The sequence below is a fragment of the Alexandromys fortis genome, unplaced genomic scaffold (assembly GCF_014885135.2).
Source record: "Alexandromys fortis isolate MF-2015 unplaced genomic scaffold, M_Fortis_MF-2015_v1.1 scaffold_66, whole genome shotgun sequence".
Classification (NCBI taxonomy): Eukaryota; Metazoa; Chordata; class Mammalia; order Rodentia; family Cricetidae; genus Alexandromys; species Alexandromys fortis.
The window spans coordinates 552,632-578,949 of NW_026067950.1; the positions used below are offsets into that span (position 1 = coordinate 552,632).

Here is a 26,318-nt window from a genome sequence, read left to right on the forward strand (position 1 = left end):
TCTTGATGGGTCTGATGATTGTGTCTGATGACTCTGCATTTATTAATTCAGTGTTCAACATGATCACATAAGTGCCACACATACCAAGGACTGACTATACATTGTCCTTTCTTGTTGGGAAGTATTATTAGGTAGAATATCATGGATGACTAGTAAGCTATATGTAGTGTTTCTGACTCTTTATTCTTACTTATATGTTCAGGCCATTGTGAGATGATATCTCCATGTAGGAACTGTCCCTAACTGAGCAATAAAATTCAGCGGTATGTATACAGATGTAGGATACACTTGCCCTGGAGAATCGGGCTTCAAACTGTGAACCAGCTGGCTCACGGGTGAGAGAGGAAGAGACAAAGTAAAGCAGGTGTTGTTACTTACTTTAACTGGACTACTCTTGCTTTGCCCTATTCTTTATGTGGATAATTGATGGTTTGGGATCCAAAAGCAAGGGAAAAAGCTGTGTTTCTTTCACTTGTAATTCTATAATTCAACTTGGACTTTAATCTTACAGTTTCTTCCCCAAGTTTCTGTGTGAAACTGATTTCCTCCATCAGCATTTCTGAGTGAAATCATGATAGAATGTCAGCAGGCATAGAAACGTTTTACTTGATATCAACTAGCATAGAACTTGATTCGGATTAGACAGTCTTTCACATATACCCAAGTCAAGAGTTCTTGCTTATAAAAGTAATAAATAAAGCTTTAAAGTGTAATGGCATATTCCTTAACTTCTTTGAACAGCAATTTTAAATGTGGGTAAGCAACGAAAAAGGCAGTGAAAAGATCTGCCTGCAGATGATGTAAGGCTGACAGATTGGTCATTACCTCCGCAGACCACACCCTCCAGGTCTTCACAGCGCCGGTCATCACACTCGCAGGTCTTGCCGTATACCCTGCTGTCCCCTGGAGGGTAACAAGTGCATCTGCCACACTCGCATTTGCCTACAAGGTATCCAAAAAGAGCAGGGTTAGGAGAGTCAGTCTCAGAAGGGCCTTCAGAGAAACAAGCATGTTGATAATTTAAATCTCCTGAAGTATCCACCGTCTCTACAGCATGATAAAGGTCAGACACAAATGCTAGGAAACCTGGGGGTGGAAAGGAGACTGGCTGACATAGAAGCTTGCCAGGTGTTTTAGGCAACTTTTGTTTCAATTAACCCTGAGGGAGAAGTCCATGATGAAACTATTTAATATTTACTTTAGCTTGAATGTACTTCCAATTAAAATTATTAAAAATTATTACAAAAAAGCATCTTATATGCATAAAATAGTCATATACGATCAGTATATATTTCATTTAATTTAATGTAATTTGACTATTTTAAAGTTTTTTTAATTTGATGTAGAGCTTCACATGAGAAAAAATAATCATGGGAATATTTCTGTTTGATAACTTAGTGATTATTTGTGGGCAATTCCCTAGCTCGTATAATTCTTTTACTATGGAGCAAATGTCAAAACCTATGACCTTCCAAGTTATATTATATTTAGCCTAAAATCTCAAAGCACAAACATTTTACAGAACGAGTTTGGTCCATGCTTAAGGAAGACATCAGCTAGTGAGATGACACTTGCCAACATTATTTTTTCAGTTGTACCTAGATGCCAAACACTGATTCCTTGCCTTGTCCCATTTTTTATAGTACCACACATTGACTAGTATATTATACCCATTTCACAAGACAAGAAATTGAGATATCATTGAGGTTAAGTAGTTGTTCATGGTGAATCAACAAGTAAAGATTATATTCAAAATTTATATCCACTTTCACTAACTTTAAATCTTATTTACCTACCTATTAATTTATATTATATCTTAATATAGTATCATGAAACCACACAGGAAGAAATTTTCTTTTGTCTGAGAAATCATGCCAGTTTGCCAGAAATTCATCTGAGTGATAGAGCTTCAAGACATCTGTTACTCCCAGTCATTAGCCCAAGCATCATAATTACACACCCACTGACATGATCCCATGATGCTTCAGGGCTGGCTCTGCGATGCATTTGTATCTTGTTAAAGAAATTTGGAATTGGTGATGATGGAGGGAAAGAAATATAGTATTTAGAGTCACACAGTCTCAGAGCTGAAATTACAGATGATCTAATGCAGTGATTCAGTCCTTCTGGCAGGAGAGATGGGATGAGTGTCCCCTTTGAATACTGTGAATAAGGAGATACTTTCAAATCAGTGTTTTTTTCTCGCTTCAGAACAACTGCTCTTTCTACTTGAGGATAGCGCCAACTTCAGCAACAGAATAGGGTCTCATCTTGAATGACAGTCCTTCGCCCTGGGTGGCCAGAATGCAGACACAGAAATCTTCTTACTAGAGTCCTGGTTCTCAAGGATGAAAGAAAGGTACAGGCTCCTAGGAGAAACAGAGAGCTTAGCCCAGCAGACAGCACCAGCAACTTTCCAGGCTGATGCAGAGACTAATGACCTAGCACTTTTGTATTAATTTATACCCATTTCTGACCTTGTCTATATAGATACTCACACACTCTCCCAGGAACAAATGTACTGCTTTTAAAAAACCACGGTCTTTGAAAACATACAGCATCTGTAATCTGAGGGAGGGGTTGAGTATCAACATCAGGAGAAGAGGGGACCAATCTCTTTCTAATATGAGATTTAAGTCTGGTGGTATGGTTCAGGGGAATATGTGGGAGCTATAATAAAACATAGATGAGCAAGGACAGAAAGTGTCTTAGACTACAAATGAGCTGCGCAGCAGTGTAATGCAGACCAAGAAACTCTAAAGAGGTCATAGTTCTTATAACACCAGTTTCATTTTTACCACTGCAATTCTTTTGAAACATAATTAACCAGCAATATCTTCAGTGATCAAACTGGTCTGTCCCCTGAACTATGTTATAATGTAGTTCAGAAGTGGTAAGGATCTCTTCTTTTCAAATTTCTGCAGGCTATTGTTAGGTGTATCCTGTTTTGCTCAGTAAATCTTGCTCTCTTCCCATTTTATGCAAATATTGAATGTTGAATTTTCTGCAAGTTCATTCTTGGAATGTCTTCTGTATTTTCTCAAATAACATCCCATTCTCTATATTCTAAAAGCATCTACATGGTTAAGAAGCCCCAACACATAATTGAGCTATACCTAGCCCCTGTGAACAGACTGCTGTATTCTTTAATTAAACAATAATTCAATTAGTGCTATAAAACAACCCACTCAAATTAAATCATATCCTATAACATGGTAAATAAATAGTATTCAAAATCAGAGATTAGATAGAAACATGCTTGTGAAAGACATTGTTATTAATAGTGCAAATGAGCAAAAAATAAGACAAAATCAAACAGAAAAGGAGTAATTATTATCAGATGATATGTTTTCATATAAAATATGAAAATTGAAATTGAATTAAAATAGTAAAACATAAGGTAAGAATATATACTAAATCAGAAAGTTTTTACATTCTAACAGTAACCCAGCTAACAAAATGGAAATTGCCTTATATGCAAAAATAAGCAACACAAAATTAATAAACTTAAACTGTATTAAACTTAAACTGTATTATTACATAGATTCATCCTAAAGGCCCTGAGAGATATATCTGCTATGGGATAATGCTCTCTTATACACTGTGAAGATTTGTCCATCTTATTGGTTAAAACAAATAAACAAACAAGCAAACAAATGCTTATTGGCTAATAGTCAGACAGGAAATATAGGTGGGAATTTTGGAGAATTTTTGGAAGGGGAAAGACAGAGAGGGAGTCACAGCCAAATACAGAGGAAACAAGATGAGAATACCTTACTGAGAAAAGATACCAAGCTACATGACTAAACATAAGTAAGAATTGTGGGTTAATTTAAGTTGTAAGAGCTAGTTAATAATAGCCTGAGTTAATAGGCCAAACAGTTTATAACTAATATAGGACTCTGAACTTTTTTGGAACTGAACAGCTATGGGACTTGGCAGGACAGTGATGTAGGATGTCCTTCTGTATCTTTGTTGCTTTTATTGGATAATAAGTAAAGCTGTTCCAAGCAATAGAAGAGTAAAGCCAGGCAGGAAATCCAAACAGAGATATAGAGAGAGAGTAGGCAGAGTCAAGGAGATGCCATGTAGCTGCCAAAGGAAAAAGATTCCTAGAACCTTTACCAGTAAGCCACAGTTTCATGGCAATACACAGATTAATAGAAATGGGTTAATTTAAGAGGTAAGAACTAGTTAGGAATATGTGTGAGTCATTGACCAAACCGAATTGTAATTAATATCGTTTCTGTGGGATTATCTGGGTCTGGGCAGCTGGAAAACAAACGAGCAATCTCTGTTTACAAAATAGTGCCCAACATGGGTCATGGATCCACATAAAAGAGGGTTTCTAGACCTCCCAAAAAATCAGGAGTCAATTGGAACTTCTTGGTAGCTGCATATTTTCAGATAGTTCAGATAGGCCCTGTTTGCTGGCAGCAAGCAGAGGCATGGTTCTTTTTAATAGAAGGCTTCCTGATTCAGCATTATCAGCACAATCTCCTCAGATTAGTGGAGATGGATTAAATTAATATGTAAGAATTAGCCAATAAGAAGTTAGAGCTAATGGGCCAAGCAATATTTTAATTAATACAGTTTCTGTGTGGTTATTTTGGTTCTAAATGGCTGAGACAAACTAGCAGGCCCTCCCTCCAACAGATAACTGTTTTATTATATGTAATTTTACTATGTAAAAGTTAAAACCTTCCATTTTATTTAGAAAGAAAAATGGAAATGATGTGGGATATCCTTCTATAACTGTTTTGCTTTTATTGGATAATGAACAAAGCCATTTTGGCCAATGGCTTAGCAGAGTAAAGCCAGGCAGAGAATCTGAACAGAAATATATAGAGGGTGTAGGTGAAGTCAAGGAGATGCTATGTAGCTGCTAAAAGAGAAAGATACCCAGAACCTTTTTACCAGTAAGCAACAGCCTCATGGAGATACACAGGTTAATTTAAGATGTAAGAGCTAGCTAGGATATGCCTGTTCATAAGCCAAACAGTATTGTAATTAATATAGTTTCTGTGTAGTTATTTGGGCCTGCACAGCCAGTAAATAAACAAGCAGTCTCTGTGTCAACAGGACAACTCAGTCAGTAGATCATGAGACTCTTAAACTCAGAGTCATTCACATTGGGTGCTGAGATAAAGTATAATAAATAAAAACTCAGAAAGAGAAATTGGGTTGCAACCAAAAGACCTGAAAAGCAAAGTAGTCAGTCACTGCTATGTCTAACTCAGTCTGAAAATGGCTATCCTGCCTCTAGAAATTTCAGAATGAGATTGTGTCTGAGAGCTGTTTCCTTGCATTTTATAATCCTCTCTAGTTCTGGAATTGAAGGCACGCATCACCTTGTTTCTATGGCAACTAGTGCAGCTATTGGAATTAAAGGTGTGTGTTACAATTGCCTGGCTGTAAGGCTGACCAGTGTGGCTGTTATATTCTCCAGATCCTCGGGCAAGCATTATTTAATAAAATACAAATGAAATGTCACTACAAAAATTCCATCTATAAATGGTTCCCAAACATTTGGAAAAAATTTTCACATAAAGCCTGATAAAGCTTTAAAAAATTCTAAGCAGAGGAAATCAGAGTCAAACACAGCTTCTTAGTAACCACCTTTACTCTGGTAGGCTGTTTTCTGGATGCAAGCAGAGGTGTAGTTCTGTTAAGTAAAGCTTCTTAACACAACATTAACTGCAAAAACACATGGTGGCTCTTTCAAGAGTCTTTGCCACAAAACATTTAAATGGTGTTTATGGAGTATCAGGCTCCAGGGTGGGAGAATAAAACTAGAGAATCCACCAAGTTGCAACAATAAGTGTGGCTCCTGTCATAACTCTGCCATAAAGCTAGACTCCAAAAGCTAAGAAATGGAGTGGAGGAGCAGCCAAAAGTGCAGCTTTAATCCTAGTTATATCACTTAGTAAATTAAAGACTCATGTGTGCCGCGCCCCACCCCCCTCCCCCTGTCTGCGCTCTGTGCGCTGGCACTCAGTTACTGAGCTTCGGGCAAGGGGGCTGGAGGTTAAAATACACAGACATACACAGACAGAGAGACAGAGACACAGGTCATCCTTGAATTCCCCAAGGATGCCCCCTTTATTGTGTTCAGGGGCAGATTATATAGAGATAGCCACGCCCCAGCCAAACCCACCAGAAACCACTCTCCTGCCATCAGGAACTCCTGAAGGTCTCATGCTCAGAGCAGCTGTGGGCACTCAGATCAGGAGATTACAAGAAATTCAGGATCTGGAGTCTCACTGCTTCCAACACATGTGGTCAGAACAAGATAGAGATAAACAGTAAGAGCAGATTCAAATGAAAAAAAATCTTCTAAACTACTAACAGTTTGTTGAAAATATACATAGGATTGGGAGAGAAAAGAAAAAAGAGAAAGTCCTTTAAAAAAAAGAAAAGAAATAGAGTAGTCAGGTGAGATAGGACATACCTGCCAGATTTTGAGACACAGAGGCAAGCAGATCTCTGTGAGTTCAAGGCCAGCATGGTCTACAGAGCAAGGTCCAGGTCAGCCAATGATAGACAGAGAAACCCTATAAGAGAAGATGAGTACAATAGTCCCACACTAGCTCAGAATTGGGTATTGTGAAGGGTTTGTTATTTAGGGGGAAATCACAGAACACAGTCCTCTGCAGGAGCAGGCAACAGGAACCAAATCTAGCAGTCAAGCAAAAGATGAGGGGGGGGGGGCAAGTTTTATGGCAGCATTTATAGTATGAGCAAGACCACACTCAAGTAGGCTGGTATCTTAAAGGCTATTGGCTGAAGGAGTTCCCACAGCACCTACCCCCTTCTGTCTAAATAAGAGAGTTCTAATCTTAATACAATAATATATATATATATAATAACAATAAGAACAAATATCAAGAATAAAAATTAGAATTACAATGAGCATAAAAAGTGTCAAGTAAGAAACATATGCTAAATATTTCAATAATTATCTTATCCTGGGGAGTCTATGTTTTGTGTTAGAAATGACTTAGCCAAGACATGAGACAAAAGTAACTATGACTATCTAGTCTTCAATCCCATCAAAGATCTGAGAAGGGAAATAATGTTACTTGAGTAAGCAGGGAGTACAATCAAGCAACTTCTAAAATGTGCAATAAATGACAGAGACAACTGGCTACCTGGGCAATCATTCAAAGTCTCATTGGAGCAAACAACTTTGTCCAAGGCCCATAGTAACTGACAGACCATTTTCAGAGGAAAGGAAAAATTTCAGAACCATCTTACTCTGTCTTGGCAAAGTCTGGCATCTTTTTATTTATATCCTGCTTGTCCTGTCCAGACACCATCCATTTTGTCAGTGGTTGAGGCATGGATAGTTCTTTGCCCAAATGCCAGTTTTCCAAGAAGAAAACAAACTCCAGTGGAGTGTCTTTAGTGCCCAACATGCTCTTGGGAATAGATTGGTGCTGCCAGGAGTAATTGTGTTCCACATCAATAGAACCCTAAGTTATGTAAATGCCATATTCTCCATTTCTTTGAAGTGGTTGAAAATCACCTTTCTATAAACAATACAGTCTCCATGTATCTAAAGAACCTGATTAGTCTAACTATAAGTATGATAAACATGTATGACTATTGACCTATAATTCTTAATACGTATATAGCTTAAAGACTAAGACTTCATATCAGAATATTAAACAATCTTTACATAACTGTGCAGTAAATGAGGACAATGACATCAAAATGTAAACAATGTTTAAGTATCTTGATCAGTGGTAGAAATGTATAGTGCAATGTAACAAATATATCCTAAAATTTTATCAATATATAAAACGTCTTAAGAAGAGGTAGAAACATGCATGCATACAATATGACAAAATAATTTTCCCTAAGGGTAAAAATATTGTAAACAGAAATAGTAGCATATTCAATATGACAAATAAAATTTGAATTTGTATCAATATACAAGAATCTATACCAATATAAATTGCCTATAAATAATAGTTCATAAGCATTCACTTTATTACTATTATTCCATAAAAAAAACAAAAATTAAAAACTAAAAACTAAAGAAATAGAGTTTTAAAAAGCCACATAAAGATGGAAAACACACAGAGAATCCAGATACTGTATATTATTATTTGTCTTTGAATTGTTTAACTGTTGAGGAAAGAGCAACTGATGCTAAAAGATACGTTACTTTAGAGAAGAGCTTTTGCTTTTTGTTTCCACATGAAATGAGAGGCTGTGGATTCATTCTGAATTAAGAAAAATCAAGATTGATTGAGAAAGACCCCCCGAAAAATCCCCAATAGGAGCAGATGTCCCAGATTATTCAACATTTCAGAGCACTTCTGTTGCCGTTTCTCCTAGAACAGCTTCAAGACTGCTGACTATGATGACCCAGCTTCATAGAATACTCCAATCAGGACCTGACTATAATCCTAATTTTTTTAGGATTCCCAGATTATCAGCACCCCCAATTAGAAGGAAGTAGCCTAGAAAACTATGCACACATTCCCAAAAAAATTTATTATGAATGTTTGCCTTTGTTTAGTGTGTTGGTTACAAGTTGTTATGTATAATTGTTAGGGAAAAAAACTAAGCAAAGAAGATTAGTTTTACAGTTCTCGTTTTGAAAAGAAAAAGAGGTATGCTCTGGGATACTGGATACATTATAAAGATTTGTCACTCATATCGGTTTAATAAAATGCTTATTGGTTGGTAGCCAGGCAGTGAATATAGGCAGGGGAACCAGACTAGAAGAATTCTAGGAAGAGGAAAGACAGAGATAGAATCACCACCAGATACAGAGGAAGCACAATGAAAATGCTTTACTGATAATAGGCATCAAGCCATGTGGCTAATTATAGACAAGAATTATCGGTTACTTGAAGTTGTAAGAGCCAGTTAATACTAAGCCTGAGCTAATAGGCTTGTTCATAATTAACATAACCCCCTGGGTGTTTCTTTGAGACTAAATACCAGTGGGACCAGGGAGTAAAGAAAATTCCATCTACATTTATTATTCTATAAAGGACATATTTTGTTACAGAATTGGAAGGAAGCATTTTTATATGCTAAAGTGGTACCAATTAAAATGTAATAACTATCTTTAAACTTGAAACTTTTCTCAAGTAAATAACCACATATATTATGAAACAAAATAAATAACTGTCTGTGTGTCCATGTGTATTTTTTTTTGTGAAAAGCCTAAAATAGAGTAAGCCTCCTATCATACAAAAGTGAGTCATGTGAAATGATCAAATGATATATAATCTAATTAAATGTGATGTCCCCCTACTATAGTAAATAAACTGTTAATAAAGGAAAATTAAGAAAGGAAAGAGAAAAAAACAAGATATATTACCTTAATAATAATAATAACTGCCTTTTACTATGAATAAAACTTGGAAAACTTTAAGACTATAAAAAGTAAATATCTCATCGGTTCTGCTCAAATTCACATTGGAAAACTTTGTGGGTGAAGTATGATACAAAAGAAAAAATATAAAGAACACATACAAAAAAACAAAACAAACATTGCTTGGTGGGATACCAGAGGCAAAATATAAAACATGAAAATACTACTAAAATAATTCTGATTATTAACAGGGTTTATCAGTTACTATATATCAAGCATTAGTAAAATAAACTGCATATATATTGCATTGTGTGTGTGTATCAGCCTTGAAAGCAAAATCTTAAAGTAAATTTTAAGAGAAAGAAATAACACATCATTCAGTAATATTGACAATTCCCATTAACCACCAACTGGCCTATTATTTTGATTAAATAATAAACAAAATCTCATCAGGACTTCTAGACATATTGTACACCAAGATATTTTTAGAACTGAGAAGTAGCAACAATCAAAACACCATTGAATAAGAAAGTTGAAATCGTTTTCTAAGATGCAATGGCCTGTTAAAGACGGTTGGATTGGATGGGAAGAGGAGACAAACAGAAGCTGCACAGAGAATAAAGATGCAAAGTCTGGACTACAGAACACTCTGTTAGGATGAAATGGCAAGATGGAGCACAAAGAAAACACATTTTCCCACATACATGGTGTTTGGGTAAATGGCTATGAAACAAAATATGAACAATTTGATAAGGAGCTATATTTGCTACAAAAAAATTAGTAGTGCAAAGGAGAACCACAGACTGAGTGATGTCAGCAACACATAAATCTGACAAATCTGACTGGCTCATATTCTCATCATTCAGAGGACTCTAAAACAACCCAATCATTAAAGACATGGACAAATTAGCTGATAGGACTCCTCTGCAAGTTGGAAGTTGACATAGGCAGTAAATACATGAAAAGAGACTCTTCTTACTTAAACTAGAATGCAATGAGGTCTTCCTGCAGACAGTCAAATTAACTAGAATTTCAGAACAGATCACAAGAAGCACTGGGAATGGCTTTGAAATGGAAGTCTTGTGCAGAGGATGCCAGTGTATATATAGGTGAAGTATTGGGGCTATTTGACATTATAAGTTAGAGTTGATATGGAAATTCTAGAAACCAACAATTTGATCTTTGGTTCTATTAACTAGAAAAAAACATACATCTTTGAACCATGAGATATTCTAGAACATTCAGCCATACTCTCCCTTATTGTATCAAAGGATAATACAATGAAATGCCAATGGTTGTAATATATCATTTTATTGTTTTTTAAATTATGTGTGTGTGTGTGTGTGTGTGTGTGGTATGCATGTGCACACACACACACATGGGTACAAGTGTCCATGGAGACCAGGGTACCCAAGTAGACAGTTTGGACCTGCCTTGTGTGGATACTAGGAACCCAACTTGGGTGGTATTTATGTGATGAACAGTACTTCCTTAAAACAGTGTGACACAGATGTTCTTACTCAAGGAAAGGCTCAACAAGACTCAACACTCTTGACTATCAGTATTCCTGTAATCGTAGCTTTGTTGTTCAGTCAACACACAGAATGTCATTTCTCATGCCACCTCTTAAAGACACAATATTAAGTAAGGTTTTTAAGTGCCAATAATAACCAGGTAATAAAGGTAAAATGTATAAATAGGCATAATCTATAGAGACAGCCAAAGACCTGGTATGCAGGGTTTAGTTTTACAGTGTTGGTCTTCACAATGTCCCCCACAGCGGGAGTTTATATGCACTCTTGGGTCCACCACTGTGGGAACTGGAACTTAGGTCCTTTGGGAGATCAGTCACATCCTTAACTTTAAATATGGCTTGATTTTGTTCTTGGACCATTTCCAGTAAATATAACTGTTTAGAAGAATAAGTTAGACCTCCTTTATATTTCAATGATGGGAATAATACTAAAGCACATTGCCCAGGATTATTATAAAACCTAAAAGGTCTAATGGAAACAATGGGCATTTCCAAGCACCTGTGCCCAATAGTTAGTTGTTCCACAAACATCACACATTTTCATTATATTACAATAACATTATTTTGCATATATTTTAATAATAAAACATGTTGGGATCTATTTCAATTACTTGAATAAAATTTGTTCACTTTATTTATCACTTAATTCTTCATTTAAATCAACCATAATTTGTACTTCCTGCTCTAGAATAAATTTGTTTAAGGAGAGCCCCTTCATACTGTCTGCACCTGCCAGGAAGGTAACAGCAGGCACACTGTCTATGACCTTATTTTTTCTCTTTTTATAAAATTGTGCAAACTGTGCTTGCAGTACATGCTCCGTAGTTGGAGCGTAATTAGAGGCTCACATAAAACAGAAAAGAGATTAGCACTTTACTAACACAGTCCTGCTTTGCCTAAAATAAAAGGTTTACCATAGCAACCTGATTGCACTAGAAAAAAAGTGCCTGCCAAATGCATCCTAAGTTCCCTTGAAATTTCTATGAGAAGAAATTAAGCATTTGAGAACTATAATATTCTGTACTGTTTCATCTAAGTACAAATATTTTTTTCTGGGAGAATGAAATAGTCCTGCCTCAAAGATTTGAAGGTGAAACAGTACCTTTGCCTTCTATTTCAAAACAAGAAGAAAAATCCTTTGAATACCACTCACATTGACATCACACATCAATTTTTACATAAGGAAGCTTACTTCTGGTTTTAAAGTACAAATAATGTCAGTTCTTCTGTTTGGACATTCATTCTTAGAACAAGAAGTTGCCATGCAATCATGTGAAGAAATTAGACATGTGAATAAATGCTGTAATAATAGGATTTTTTGTGTTTTCCCTACAATCTATAAAACTGAAAACTGGAAAAGGAGTAATAGGTCTTATTCATGCCTAATGGTTTAACAAGGCATCAAGAAAAACATCACAGGGGCAATCATCTAGCCTTTCAAAGGATTTTATCTTATTATTTCAACCTTACATAGTTTCTAAAGTTAAAATAATATTCAAGCCTCATTTTCTTTCCAATACAAACTTAGATATTGATAGAAATACTTCACTCATACAAAGGTACCTAAAAATTTGCAAATGCAAGGTTATAATATCCGCGAGTTATTGTCAGGAAATGTTTAATCAAGAAATGTAGTTCGCAATAATGCAACCTATAAAATTAAAATTGTAACTGTTACTTCCCCAGAAGCTGTGCTCTGCTCAAATTCAGGGCAGAAGCCACTTTGTCAGAGGCAAGACAGTGTTAGAGAAGAGCCTTATCACAATAATCTAGCTGTGTGAGAAATAGCTAAACTTTAAGAAATGTTTATGCAAAAGATGGGTGAATGCCAATGACCCTAAAAGAGGATGTCCTATGGGTGGTGTGTAGTCAAAGACATGTATATGATTCTAGTCACACAGTCATGGGATGGTCCTCAGTTCTGTTAATCTGTAGAACAAACATAGTTTGCTCATATGTGGTATCTGACAAATTACACATTCTTAAGTCTGGGCAGGCTAGAGGGTATCAGACTGTAGAGAACCCTTTGCTGATCACCAAACTCACCAGAATAAAAATTACACAATTAACAAGACAAAACAAAAACAACCATGTCTCATCCTATTATTATGGAAGACATGGATCAAAGAAGTAAAATCATCACATACAAGGTCTAACCTGTGCCAATGTTCATGGTCAGAAACTCCTTCCTAGTTTGTACAGACCATCGCAGAACTGGTCTTTCCAGGGTTATGATTTTAGGTGTCAGCACACAGGAGTCCTTTGTAATTTCTGACTTCTCTTTGACACCAGTGTAAAGTGTGTAGTTTATCATAACTACAGTCTAAGGATGAATACAATGACAACTCTGTACCATATAAAGCACAGTGTTGGTTGGCGAGTGATTACTTTTGTTTCAGTTTAGACACATCTGATTGCCTGAAAGTCCCAGAATGTACTGCTTACCCACAGCATGTTAGCAATGAGTCACTACAGTAACCCCAGTGGGAAATTTATTTAGCAGATTCACGTCTTTCTGTTTTAAAATGGCAACTGTTTTGTGAAAAGAATAATTAAAAAACATTCTAAACATATTTCTTTTCTAAGTTTCTTATTTATGTTCTACTTCAATTTATTAATTTTCTCCAGGAATGTGACTTTTTTTTTTTTTTGATTTTTCAAGACAGGGTTTCTCCGTAGCTTTTTGGTTCCTATCCTGGAACTAGCTCTTATAGACCAGACTGGCCTCGAACTCACAGAGATCCACCTGCCTCTGCCTCCCGAGTGCTGGGATTAAAGGCGTGCGCCACCACCGCCCGGCTTCAGGAATGTGACTTTTAATTGCTGTTGATTGTACAGGGTGATGTTGAACTTATAGCTCTCCTAACTCAACCTCCCAATCCTTGGTCATCATAGGCAAAGAACTGACATGGTGTGTGAGGTTTTGATAACTGTCACTTTTTAAAATAGCAAAGCAGTGAAGACAGATTATAACAAAGTATACAATATTAATGTTTTAGCTTCTAGCAACATAAAACTAAAATAATATAGCACATCTAAAATACTTTCATTACTCTTCTGATGGGAAGTAATGAAATTCTTCAGAATGCAAAACCTGTGAGCTGAAACAAGAGCAAGAAACTTCAAACTCTGGAAAAGTTACCCTGAGGTAAAAGCCCATATAGGCACTTCATCCATTGAAAGTGGAAAAAAAATGACGCTATGTTTACTTCAGTAACCCTGAATCCAGAAGAAAAGGACCAAAACCTGGGACTTTTACTCTAAAAATTTAAATACAATCATTGAGTAAAGAAGACTAAAGAGCATTTAGTAAGAATCATATAAGGACTTAAAGCAAAAAATTAACAAATGCTTACAAGGAAACAAATCACCAAGAGTTGAAGTCAGCAGAAACAGCATCTTTTAGCTCTTCATGCTTACAGAGGGTATTGTTTAATAGTCTATCTTGTCGAATTTCTCTAAATAATGTTTGTTATAGTTATGTATAGAATCTTAATAAACAAAATCTTGGTCATCATTTCTAACGTTTCTTTTTTTTTTTTTTTTTTTTCGAGACAGCATTTCTCGGTTGCTTTGGAGCCTGTCCTGGAACTAGCTCTGTAGACCAGGCTGGTCTCGAACTCACAGAGATCCGCCTGCCTCTGCCTCCCGAGTGCTGGGATTAAAGGCGTGTGCCACCATCGCCCGGCCTAACTAGTTTCTTATTTTGTCATTGTATATCAGAAATATCATAAGAAACAACCATTAGAACTTTGTATGATAATTCTTTCTCTTATTAAGAGTAAACAGAGCAGTGTTTCTGAGTCCAAGACAAACCTCACTGACTAAGAATCTTTATCACTATCTGGAAACACTGTTGGATACAACTATTGGAAGAAATGTGCTACTTCTATTTAACAGGTGAATGCCACTCAGCATTGTATGACAAACAAGGCAGTTCATTTCAGAAGTAACTATCAGGACCAAATATTAACCATTCTGTATTGAGACACTCCAAGACAAATAAGCATAGATTGTCTTAATTTATCCAGCAAGAATTTAAAGAGGAAGAACTATGTTTATCTTCTCTTTAACCCCTTACCCTAAGACCCAAACAGAAGACATGTACAATAAAGTTACTCAATGCTTTTAGTTTAACAAGCTATCATTTTTATTGTTTTCATTGCTTAAAACAACTTTGAAATTTAAATATATTTTATTATATTCTTCCTCTCCCCCAAGTCCTTCCAGATCCTCTCCCCATCCCTACCCATCCAACTTTAAACTTTAAGTTCCTTCTCACAAAACAAAATCCAAATGCAACAGCAAAGTGTTCACAACTAGAAAAACAAAATGAAACCACATCTCCCCCGAAAAAACAAAAACACTAAATTGTAATAAATACCAAATAAAAGCACACACATGCACACACAAATAAATAAAGAAAGAAAAACCAACAACAAAAAACCTGTGGAGTTTATTATTTGTTAACTACTTGTGACCACGGGGCCTCCTCTGGAATGGTTGATAAAGCCAGTGTCATGCCATTGAAGAAAACGGATTTTCTTTCTCCCAGCAGGTACAAATGACAATTCAGTTTACAAATTATTACTAACTATGACAATATATAAACAATACTAAAGCAATAAAAGATTAGTATACATAAAAATATAAAAGGGCAAGGCAGAAAAATTCCCTAATTAAGTTTAACTTCACTGGGATTGTGATTTGTAGGTTGGTTTTCATTGTTTTATGTTTAAAAACACTTATGAGTGCGTACATATGATAATTATCTTTCTGGGTCTGGGTTACCTCACTAAATATGATGTTTTCTAACTCTATCCATTTTCAAGATGGGTTAAACTAATATGTAAGAGTCAGCAAATGGTTAACCATTAGTTAGAGCTAATGGTCAAGCAGTGTTTTAATTAATACTGTTTCTGTATTGCTATTTCAGGTGTAAGCTAGCAGGGCAGCCAGGACAAACAAGGGGCCCCTCCTCATGTAACAGACAGGAGCAATGTATAGCTCAATAAAATAAAGAGAGAGAGAGAAATTTAAATACAGAGAAAAATATTGCTAATGTCAATAAATTTTCTTCATCTTTTTATCTACAGCTACATATACATATATTAGTAAATAATGCAACATAATTTTACTGAAACTTGTAAAAACTATTTTAGTTAGGAAATCTTTGAAGTTCAAGTTTAATCAATTCTTCCACTATTCCTTTTTATAACTAGTATTGTGACTGGAGCTCAACTTCAAATATGTAATTGTTTCATAAAAGGAACAAGAGTATGTCAAATGCCAGCCCCTATGCTCCCTGCTGACAGAATTCTGAGTACACATTAATTTTCTTAAAGCTTGATGACTTATTCACTTATATCATGTATTTCATTTCTGGGAGTAAAAAAGAAATCATTCTACAGTAGTCTATCTATACATTTACGAACATAAATACATATGTACATTGGTATCATGCTTTTGTACTACAGAAGAGCTGAGACGCCCATGGGTTATGGGATATTGGCTTTGCAGCTGAACTCAGGCTTATATGAAAGCTAGGTTAAAAGTGAAACATTGTTTCTATTTTGTTATTTGTAGATGATCAGTATTCACCCATCCATTCTAATGATTTCAGAACACAAAAAGAAAGTATCTAAGATTTAAACCCAGGAAAGTAGCATTAGAGAATTTCACCACATTGTGATTGTTGATGTTAAGAAGTATTTTTTGTCTTGATTATATCTTTTCTTTAGTATAAAATTGTCTTACATGAAGCATAACCATATTCACCCCTATTTTACTGGTCAAGTCTCCTCTATCTTCTTGTGGTGGTTTGAAAGAAAATTGTCTACCATAGGTTCACATATTTGAACCCTTAGTCTCTATTTGGTGGCTATTTGGGGGCAGTTACCTAATCTTTAGGATGTGTAGCCTTGCTAGAGGAAGTATGTCGCTATGGATGATTTTGAGTGTTTATAAGTCTTGCCCAGCTTCCTGTTCACTCTCTGCTTCCTGCATGTGAAAATAGATGTAGTTTCTCTGGTTCCTGTTGCCATGGCTCCTCTGCCATTATGGAATGTTCCCCTTGAGCCTCAAATCAAAATAAACTCTTTCTTCCATCTGTCATAGTGTTTATCGCAATAACAAAAAAAAATCAACTAATACACTTGCATCCCAACATGTCTTTTTTTTTAGTTTTATAATTGTTTTCTGATTATTTTTATTTGATAATTCACTATTTTTTAAGTGTTATTAAAGATTAAATGTCCAATCTATACTTTATAGTAAGGGTTATGAAGGTTGGGTTTACAGACATAGAAATACTATTAATAATCAGAGAAAAGGTGATGTTAAAGTCATCAGTGTTTCTTTCACTTAAACCAAGTGGTTCTTGATTTTAGTCTTGTGGTTTTGCTCTATTACTAATGTGCTTACATATGTGAGAAAAAATTACAACAGGAATTTGCATCTCCTGAGGACAAATTATTAGTGCATTAATTTGGCTAAATTTATCTTGTCTACCACCCAGATTGTTACTGCATTTACATAGTCATGTCTAGCAACTGCTTTTTGCACTATATCCACTCATCCCACACAAGAAATCAGATAAGAGAAAGCAAACACCTATTTTATGCCACCAGTACAGCTGTGATACAGCAATGTGCTCATATTTCACAGACAGGGGAGCTTTGGTAAACTTTCTCGTTTTTGCCAAGAATCCAAACATCTTTGCTTTTTAACAAGCCCATCATTCTCTACATCACTTTCACCAAAGTCATTTGAAGAAATCCATGTTCAAAGATCATATGAAATTATATATATATATATATTCTACTCTGTGCATCTTGCTTCCATCTTACTGGAGCCCTCATGAAACTTCCGGAATTAAATCTTTGTTTGACAGTTCACATCCAGCCATATGTTTTTGTCTAAGCTTTGTTTTTCTTCTTGTTCTAAATACAGTCCGGTTGCTCTGCAGAACCTACCTGATCACACCCCCTGATTTGTTTGGTCCTCTCAAATTATGGCCTTTTACCAAGGTTTACTTAAAACTTTACACACCCTTTTGTCTCAACCAATATCAGTAATTTCTTTTTGTCTGCAAAAACTGCATGAACTTAAATTTCTCCCCTTCCATACTTGTGCATGAGTTATCTTTACAATTTATTTTACAAGGACCTAAGCCTTAATACTATATGCTCACTTACTCTGCTATTCAACCTGGCCCTCATACCCTTTCCTTCTTTTATAATTATATAAATAAAACATAATAGCTTACACCAAGTAATTTCTATTCTTCTCTTTCACTCACATTGCCAAATCATATTTTTGGTAAAATAGATACCATGATAAAAAGAATTATACTGATGGTACAACTCCCCATCTAAGGCATCTTCTCATCTCTTTCCTGAAGCCCCATTATGCCCTCCTCTCTCCTCGTCCTCATTATGCATCAAACACTACTGTACTCAATGACCTTTCAAAGGAAAAAAAATCTACCCTCCCCCACGGCTTTAAATATTCTAGTAACCTTCTTTAATTTTCAAAATGAAGCAAAATTTGTTCTTCCATACCCAATTTGATCTGCCTGAGAGCAGTCTGAACTCTTGTCTCTCCATTCCTTAGCTTCGGCCTTTATAATCTGTGTGATTCCTTAACCTATACTATGGGTTGGATCTTTGTACCCCATGTTATACCTTTTTTAGAATTTAGACTCACAAACTGTTATTGTTACATATCTAACAAAACATAAAGTGTGGTCCAGGACTTCAGGTACATTTACTTTAACCCAAAACCTTTGTGCACTTCACAGCCTAATGAGAAAGTTGATGCCTGACTATGCTTATATATAAGAGGACATGCAACTTTAGAAACACACTCAAACGACGTCTCTCCCCGGCATGCTCATTCTCACTGTCACTCTTACTGGGGCAACAGACACTTCACTAAGAGCAAACAAATCATCCTTCGTTTTAGGGCACAATTTGATAAGACAGAAATCAATGAAAGTATAGAAGCTCGGAGTACCAAGCTCTCAGCTTCTTGCAACAAAGATCCCTTAATAAGTTGAACCTAAATTAAAATGGGTGTAGCACAGGACTGAAATATCCTTATGTCTTCATAAACCTAGAGTCGAAAGTTTATAAAACTGAATTTGAATTTTGGCAACATAATCTTGGAAGCAATTTGGAGAACACATAGATCTCAGCGGACAGGAGGTGCAGTGGGAAGGTTGATCTGGAGGACAAACGGTGAGGTTCTTAGAGTTATGAGACTGAGAGGCAAATGATCTGCAATAAGGTTGTGGCAAAGGCAGTAGATCAGACATTACCTCATTCAACTGCAAAAGACGGTACCTAAACAAGTGTAGATGCTCATGAGAAATATCATTTGCAAGGTCACAACCTTGGAATATGCTTTAAAAATTCTTTATAATTCCAATGGTAACCAAGATAGTCACTCTTAAATTTCTGTAATCATTTATTTGAAGACCTCCTTATATGAATCCCATAGTCAACTTGAGAAAGAAATAATTAGGGAAACAAAATTAAATACTTAATATAATTTCTTACATATACAAGCACCAATTCATGATTCTGATTCCAGTACTTTAATGAGCTCTTTCTATAAATGAAACACAGATACCTCCCTTGAGTTCTGAATTATCTCTTAGTTCATAATGAAAATATGGATTGGAGAAACAGATATTTTCAGATTTTAATTTTAATAAAATCAAAAGCTTATAAACAAAGTAAGTGAGCAGTTGTTCAAAAGCCAATAGAATCCTAACATTAAAATTATCAACTACTTGACTGTGTGTATATGCCTTTTTATTAAGAGGAAAAGTGTATAAATTATAATTTTAATCATGGATCATTTTAAGGTCTTTAAATTTTGAGCAACTATTTAATTGTTGGTATGTTAATATGAACACACCCATTTGCTTGAGCAAATGGTTCTTTTTTATTTTAATTTTTTTATTCAGTTTACATACCAACCACATTTTACTCTCTCTCTCCTACTCTCACTGCCCAACACACACCTTGCTTCTAATCAGCCCCCTATCCAATTCTCAAAAGGGTAAGGCCTCCCATGGGGAGTCAACAAAGCCTGGTACATTAAATTGAGGCAGGACCAAACACCCCCCTGCATCAATGCTGGGCAAGGCAACACACCCTAGGGAATAGGCTCCAAAAGTCCAGCTCATTCACCAGGGATGGGTCCTGGTCCCACTGCCTGGGGTCCCACACACTTGGTCACAAAGCAAATCTCAACAGATTAAAAAAATTGTAATAAACCCCTGTCAGACAATTATGGCTTAAACTTAGAATTAAAAAAAAAGCAATAACACAGATTACAGAAAGCCTACAGACAAATGGAAACTGAATAATGCTCAAAAGAATCACCAGTGGGCCAATGAAGAAATAAAGAAAAAAATTAAAGACTCCCTAGAATTCAAAGAAAATAAATATACAACATACCCATACTTATGTGACACTATGAAAGCAGTGCTAAGAGGAAAGTTCAGAATACTAAATGCAACATAAAGAATTTGAAGATATTTCACACTAGTGACTAATTTTTAACCAAGCTATAAGTCATAGAACCATAGATGTTTTATAGAATAAGAGGTAGAATGGTGGTGGTGGTGGTGGTGGTGGAGGCGGCGGCAGTGGTGGTAGTGATGGATCTGTCTAGGAAAGGAGAATAATAGCTATGGATGGATGAGGGGATTAGCATGGGAGGGATAAACTGAGTGGGGGAGGGAAGAGGGGGTGAGTGAGGGCAGATGGAGGGAGATAGCTAAAATAAATACACTTGTTACAATAGAAGTTTCCTAAAATATATACACATACCATGGTAAAATAGATAAATCATCAAATAATGGGGAGAGAGAGTCCCAACTGACCATTACTTGTTACCAAATGAAGCTTCAAGTTCTGGGATTAGGTTAAATCTGATTGAGATTTTGGCCAAAGCAGTCCCATGAAACTCCCAAACAACCCAGGCTGTTACCAAGACTAAAGGTTGCTCTCCATAAACTGGTAAAAGGGCCTCATTGCTGAAAACAACACCTACACAATTCATTGAACTTGGAGAAGTTGAATGAATACCTATATAGAGCTTTCACCCTTATTTGCTAGTGCTTTGGGTACAGGAAGGTACTTGGCATATTGCCAATGGAGAAATGTAAATGGCAACACAGCTACAAACCCTTTGATCTGAATGGTGTCCTACCTACAGCATATGTTAATGCAATAGTGACACAAAGTTTGTGGGAGTAACCAACAAATATATGACTTGACTTAAGCCCCATTCCACAAGGTGGAACACAAACCCAACACTCCTTGGGTGATGACCAACTTGAGACTAAATAGTTGAGGGGAGTAGTGTAAAACCAAATACTACTATTCTCTAAAACAAAAGAGGTAGTAATAAAATCATTTCTAATGACATTATTTTATACTCATAGATCAGTGTCTTGCTCAGATATCCTGAGAGAAGTTTCCTACAGAAGAAGAGGGGAGCAGATACAGAGATCCATGGTCAGATATTATACAGAGTGTGAGACCCTGAAACACTCACCCCTAAACTGCAATTTCCTCCCCTCAGACCTCTGGGATCATCACAGAAGAAATAGAAGACACCAAGAAAACAAAGCACTCTAAATCAACATGATCAAAGCATATATGAATGCACAGAGGTCTGCACCAGGTGGCGTCCTAGAGCTGAAGTGGAGAAGTGGGCACGTTGCCCACACTCCTAGCTCAGAAGCAATCTCCAATTGCTAACCACCAGCAAATAAAAACTTAGTTTACTTCATGAGAGTCTCATGGCAAAAATAGTCTCAAGGGTAGGCTGCATACCGAGAAGTAAATGGCCAACAGAAAAGGAACTCAAAGGCATCTTTGGAGGTTCCTTGTCTCATAATGTCCCATCAGGGCTTTCCCTGCCTTTTAAAAATTAATTGCATCTTAATATTTTTATATGTATATAATAATATATTTATATACTTATAATATGTCACATATAAAACACACTTATTTTTCTCTCTCTCTTTATCCTATAAGTCTTTTGAGTATTTTACAGCTTCTTCGTTATTGTTTTTATGGGATTCCTGAAAGTGTGAATATGTAGGTCTCTGTTATTGGATAATTTCCTTCTGATTGGTTGTTCTGTCCTATTCCAGTATGCTATTTTTATTTTATTTCATAATTATCCTTTAGAAGTCTGCATATTTTCTAGTTAGATACAGAAAGAGGGTGGATCCAGACTGGCAGCAGGGTCGGGGAAGGACTGGGAGGAGTAGAGGGAGAAGAACCATAATCAGGACATATTATCTGAAAAAGAAATCTACATTTAATAAAAGGGATACAATTTTTAAAAAGAAAAGAAAATATCTTCACAGGCAAAATAATTTGTAATATAAAGTTCCACAGTAGAAACATCACACATGAAATGTGTTTGTTAGCAACATAGCTGTGAAACTAAACAAACCAAGTGATTCTAGATTTTATTTCATCCAATCAGCCAGTCACCAGCTACTCATTGTGACATCACAGTATTTCATACACCGTAGGGCATAAGCTCATAGAGACAAATAATAAAATCGCCAATTATTCTGAAATTTTTATTTAAGAGGTGAAATATTTATCTAGAAGCAAAACCATAAGTTTTAGGAAATAAAAATGCAACAAACATTAATATAACAGGCTAAGGGATAAATTGAGACAGGATTTGATGCAATCGAATGGAGTAAATGATAATTTATTTACATTCTTCTTCATGGTTTCTTCCCCAACACATTTGTTAGACTTAAAATATATTCCGTAAAGCTTTAAGAGAGACCTGAGAAAAGTTGAGTAAGTAAAAGTATTTTCATAAATAATTGAAGCTATATAGTTCATCCTTTAAGTATCGACAGGTAATGAGTGCAGTCTTTATACTCTGAATGTTTTATTCTCTAAGATGAGAATTTTTTTAAAGAATAGAGAGCATTGATTCTCTCAGATTTGTTGTCTTTCTGAAAGCTGATTCAAAAATTAGTGTGTAAAGTTCCTGCCTGCAAGTATACTCATTTTCACTTGTGAATATGAGCAAGAAGATTATAAGCTGTCAAGAATTTTCAGAGTTACTGCCCATGACAGAATGATGGGTCTACATGCTGTATTTAAAACCCAGCTGAATGGATAAAAATAGTATTTAACTTTTATAGTCGTTATGAGCTGAAGCAATTTATTGAACCCTTCAATCAGGAAAGGAAACAAAAGACAGCAAATGGACAGATGACTCATTTTTCATGTGTTGACTACAGAGTGCTGTTCTGGTAATTGGATGATCTGAAGTTTAAAGGAAATTGCATTAATGCCTTTTAGAGACAAGACAACCACAGAACATTTCAGAAATGAAAACAAAATGCTGCAAAAGGCTGAAGAATGAAAAAATGACACCATGTAATTAGAAACACAGGCTTTGAGCATGATAATGAAGACTAAGGCTTGCTAAAATATATTTATCATGAAAGAGAGAGCAGGCTTTGTTATGCTTAAAAACCCCAACTGAAATCTTACATTTAGGTAAAACAGTTTGTTTTCAAAAAAATTCTTAAAAGTAAATATTTGATTCTTTTAAAAAATATTTGAAAGTATAGGAATTTCAGGAATTTTGTGGGTTATAATTTAAGTAACTGACTAGGATTTATTTCCAATGAAATTATTTAGAGATGAGTCACCCAAATACAAGTGACAATGACATATGTGTATTTTTACTTCGTTTGAAACAGTATGTTCAAATCATGCTTGCTCAGTTCACTTTATCTCATAAATTTCAGAACAAAATAATATTTGCTGTAAAGAGTCTTTTGAGCACAAGTGTAAATTATAGAACATAAAAATCTATGAGATGTCAAAATTCATTTAAAATGAATACCTTTCTACTTCTTATATTATCTTTAAAGTGAATAGTTAAAACACTGTCTTCCTAATATAAACAGCCATTTCAGGTCTTGACTTGAGGAAGGAAGGTAATTATATATGAGCCCCTGGTAGGGGTAGAAATAGAGTCTGGGGAGTTTAGAGACAACCCTATACTAGAAACAGACCAGCAAATTACATAGAACATGGTGTTTGGGCATTTCTCCTTTTTCATGTTTATTATAATTTTTTAATGTTCCAAAGGATTAATAAAGTCTACAATCCAGGTGCTGAAGAGATCTGTCAGAGGGTAAAGGCTCTTACATCAAAGCACAAGGACCTCAGTTCAATGCCAGGAACATAATTGTGGAAGTAATTGAATCCCATGGATTGCCTTCTTATTTCCACACAAATGCTGTAGCACACACGCATACACACACACACACACACACACACACACAAAAAGAGAGAGAGAGAGAGAGAACACATATAAACAAAAGTACAAATAACTTATCTAAAATAGTCAATATTAGATTCTCAGTTGGTTGTGAAAAGTAAAGTAATATTTCCTCACGCAAATGGATAAGTGATCTTGACTTCTACTTCTCTTGTATTTAATAATAAATTTTCTGAATTGTTGGCTACCACCCCCACGCTTACCCCCTGAAGCTTCCCTGCCTGCAGAGAGGATAATATGTGGGAGGTGAGGAATGAAACTCAGAACAGTGCCATCTTTGTAAGCACTAGATAGGTCATACTTCAAGAATCTGGCCTGGCAATTTACTTTTCTTACACAATTAAACATAGTAGAACTTGTAACCTATGACCTTCACAGTAAGAATAAGTTCTATTGGCTGGTAAACAGAGCTCAGTGTTAGGGCCTAGAGAAAGGATCTGTGATACACATAAGAATAGATTCTACTGGGGGAGGATGAAAAGTACATGGGGCCTCTTTTATAGGGATGTGTTCTATTCCCTGCAGGTCCTAAATAATGTTTGGCTCCTAATAGGATAGCAAAGAACCTCCAGTTTGATTGACTACTTGTTGGTGAGGCATTCCAGGTGCCCATTCATTTCCTTTGTTTAAATGTGTAAGAAGAGTAAACTATGAGGTCAGATCCTGGAAGTAAGACCCAGTGCTTGCAAAGATGGTACTCTCCTGATTTTCATTCTTCACCTCCCACAAATCATCCCCACTACAGGCTAAGACATTTGCAGGGTCAGGGTTGCAGTCATCCCCAGCAATCCAAAATATTTATTATCAAACACCAAAAGGGAAAGAGAAGTCAAGAACACACAAGCATGCTTTGAAGAAAATAGGCTGGTGTGGTTGACAATCCTGTTTTCCCCAGTGTATGGTAAAAGGTTTGAGTCCACTTCTGGGTTTGAAAACCTACCAAGCCCCACCAGTCTCTGAGCTCAAAAAAATACCAATCCCTGAGCCCCAAACCCTCCCTGAACTCAAAATCCCACCAATCCCTGGGCTTGGCTTGAAATCCCACTAATCACCATGGAAATCTCCACCCAGAAAATCTCCTCCCCTTAGGAGCCCTATATAAGCCTGTATCCTGTGCAATTCCCTTCTCACCTAAGGAGAGGCAGTCCTCTCTTGTGTCTCTCCCAATAAATCCCTTGTGTGAAGTTTGTGTGGTGTGACTTTGAGGTATTCTTTGACTCCTGACTGCTAGGATATCTTTGGTTTCAGAGTTGTAACACTTACAATAGAGAAACCTTCCCATCAGAACTATAATAATTCTACTGGGGAATCCTTCCCCCTCAAAGTTGTAATACTCACAGTGGTTCCATGACTAGTGACTCAGATAGGTGATTATGCTCCCCCTTGGAACCTCAATGTGTGTGGGAGCTCACAGTGACTCTATTTCCATTTTGACATAGGTCAGAGAGTTCAAACTTGTCAAAACCAAAAAACAGGATGTTTGGCCAAAGGTGTTGTAGTGGCATTTCATTTGTATTTTAATAAATAAAGCTTGCCTGTGAATCTGAAAAGTAAAACAGCCATACTAGTCAGTTTTACAGACCAGGCAGGATTGACACACACCTTTAATCCCAGTAACCATAATGACACACACCCTTAATACCAGTAACCACACTAGCTTGCCATAGAAACCAGGTGATAGTGGTGCATGCTCTTAATCCCAGAACTAGAGAGGATTATAAAAGAGAAGGAGACAAATCTCAGGCACAGACTTATTCTGAGTTTTTCTGGAGGCAGGATCTCCATTTTCCGACTGAGGTCAAGGTAATAGCCAGTGGCTGGCTTCTTTGCTTTTTGGTCTTCAGGTTGAAGTCTAATATCTGTCTCTAGGGTTTTATTAATCATGCTTCAAGGTGTGGCTACTAGATGTCTTGGTCCTCAAGACCAAATAACAGAATGTTTGATTAAATGGCGTGGTTACTAGATGTTGAGTATTAAGGGGGTAATTACACTTATTTGTTTTTTGTATCATGGGAAGGAAGTCTTTTACCCTCTACTTTTGCTTTGGGTATAAAAGGACTAAAAGAAATAATACAGTATTCACTGAGA

General features: G+C 36.1%; 1 protein-coding gene across 1 annotated transcript in view; it reads right to left on the reverse strand.

The window, feature by feature from the left end:
- Positions 1-26,318, reverse strand: part of Itgbl1 (integrin subunit beta like 1) — a 184,534-nt gene that overhangs the window by 23,137 nt on the left and 135,079 nt on the right. The window contains exon 8 of the mRNA XM_050150393.1: positions 826-942. Within this exon, the coding sequence (XP_050006350.1) occupies positions 826-942 (117 nt within the window). The remainder of the gene's footprint in view (positions 1-825; positions 943-26,318) is intronic.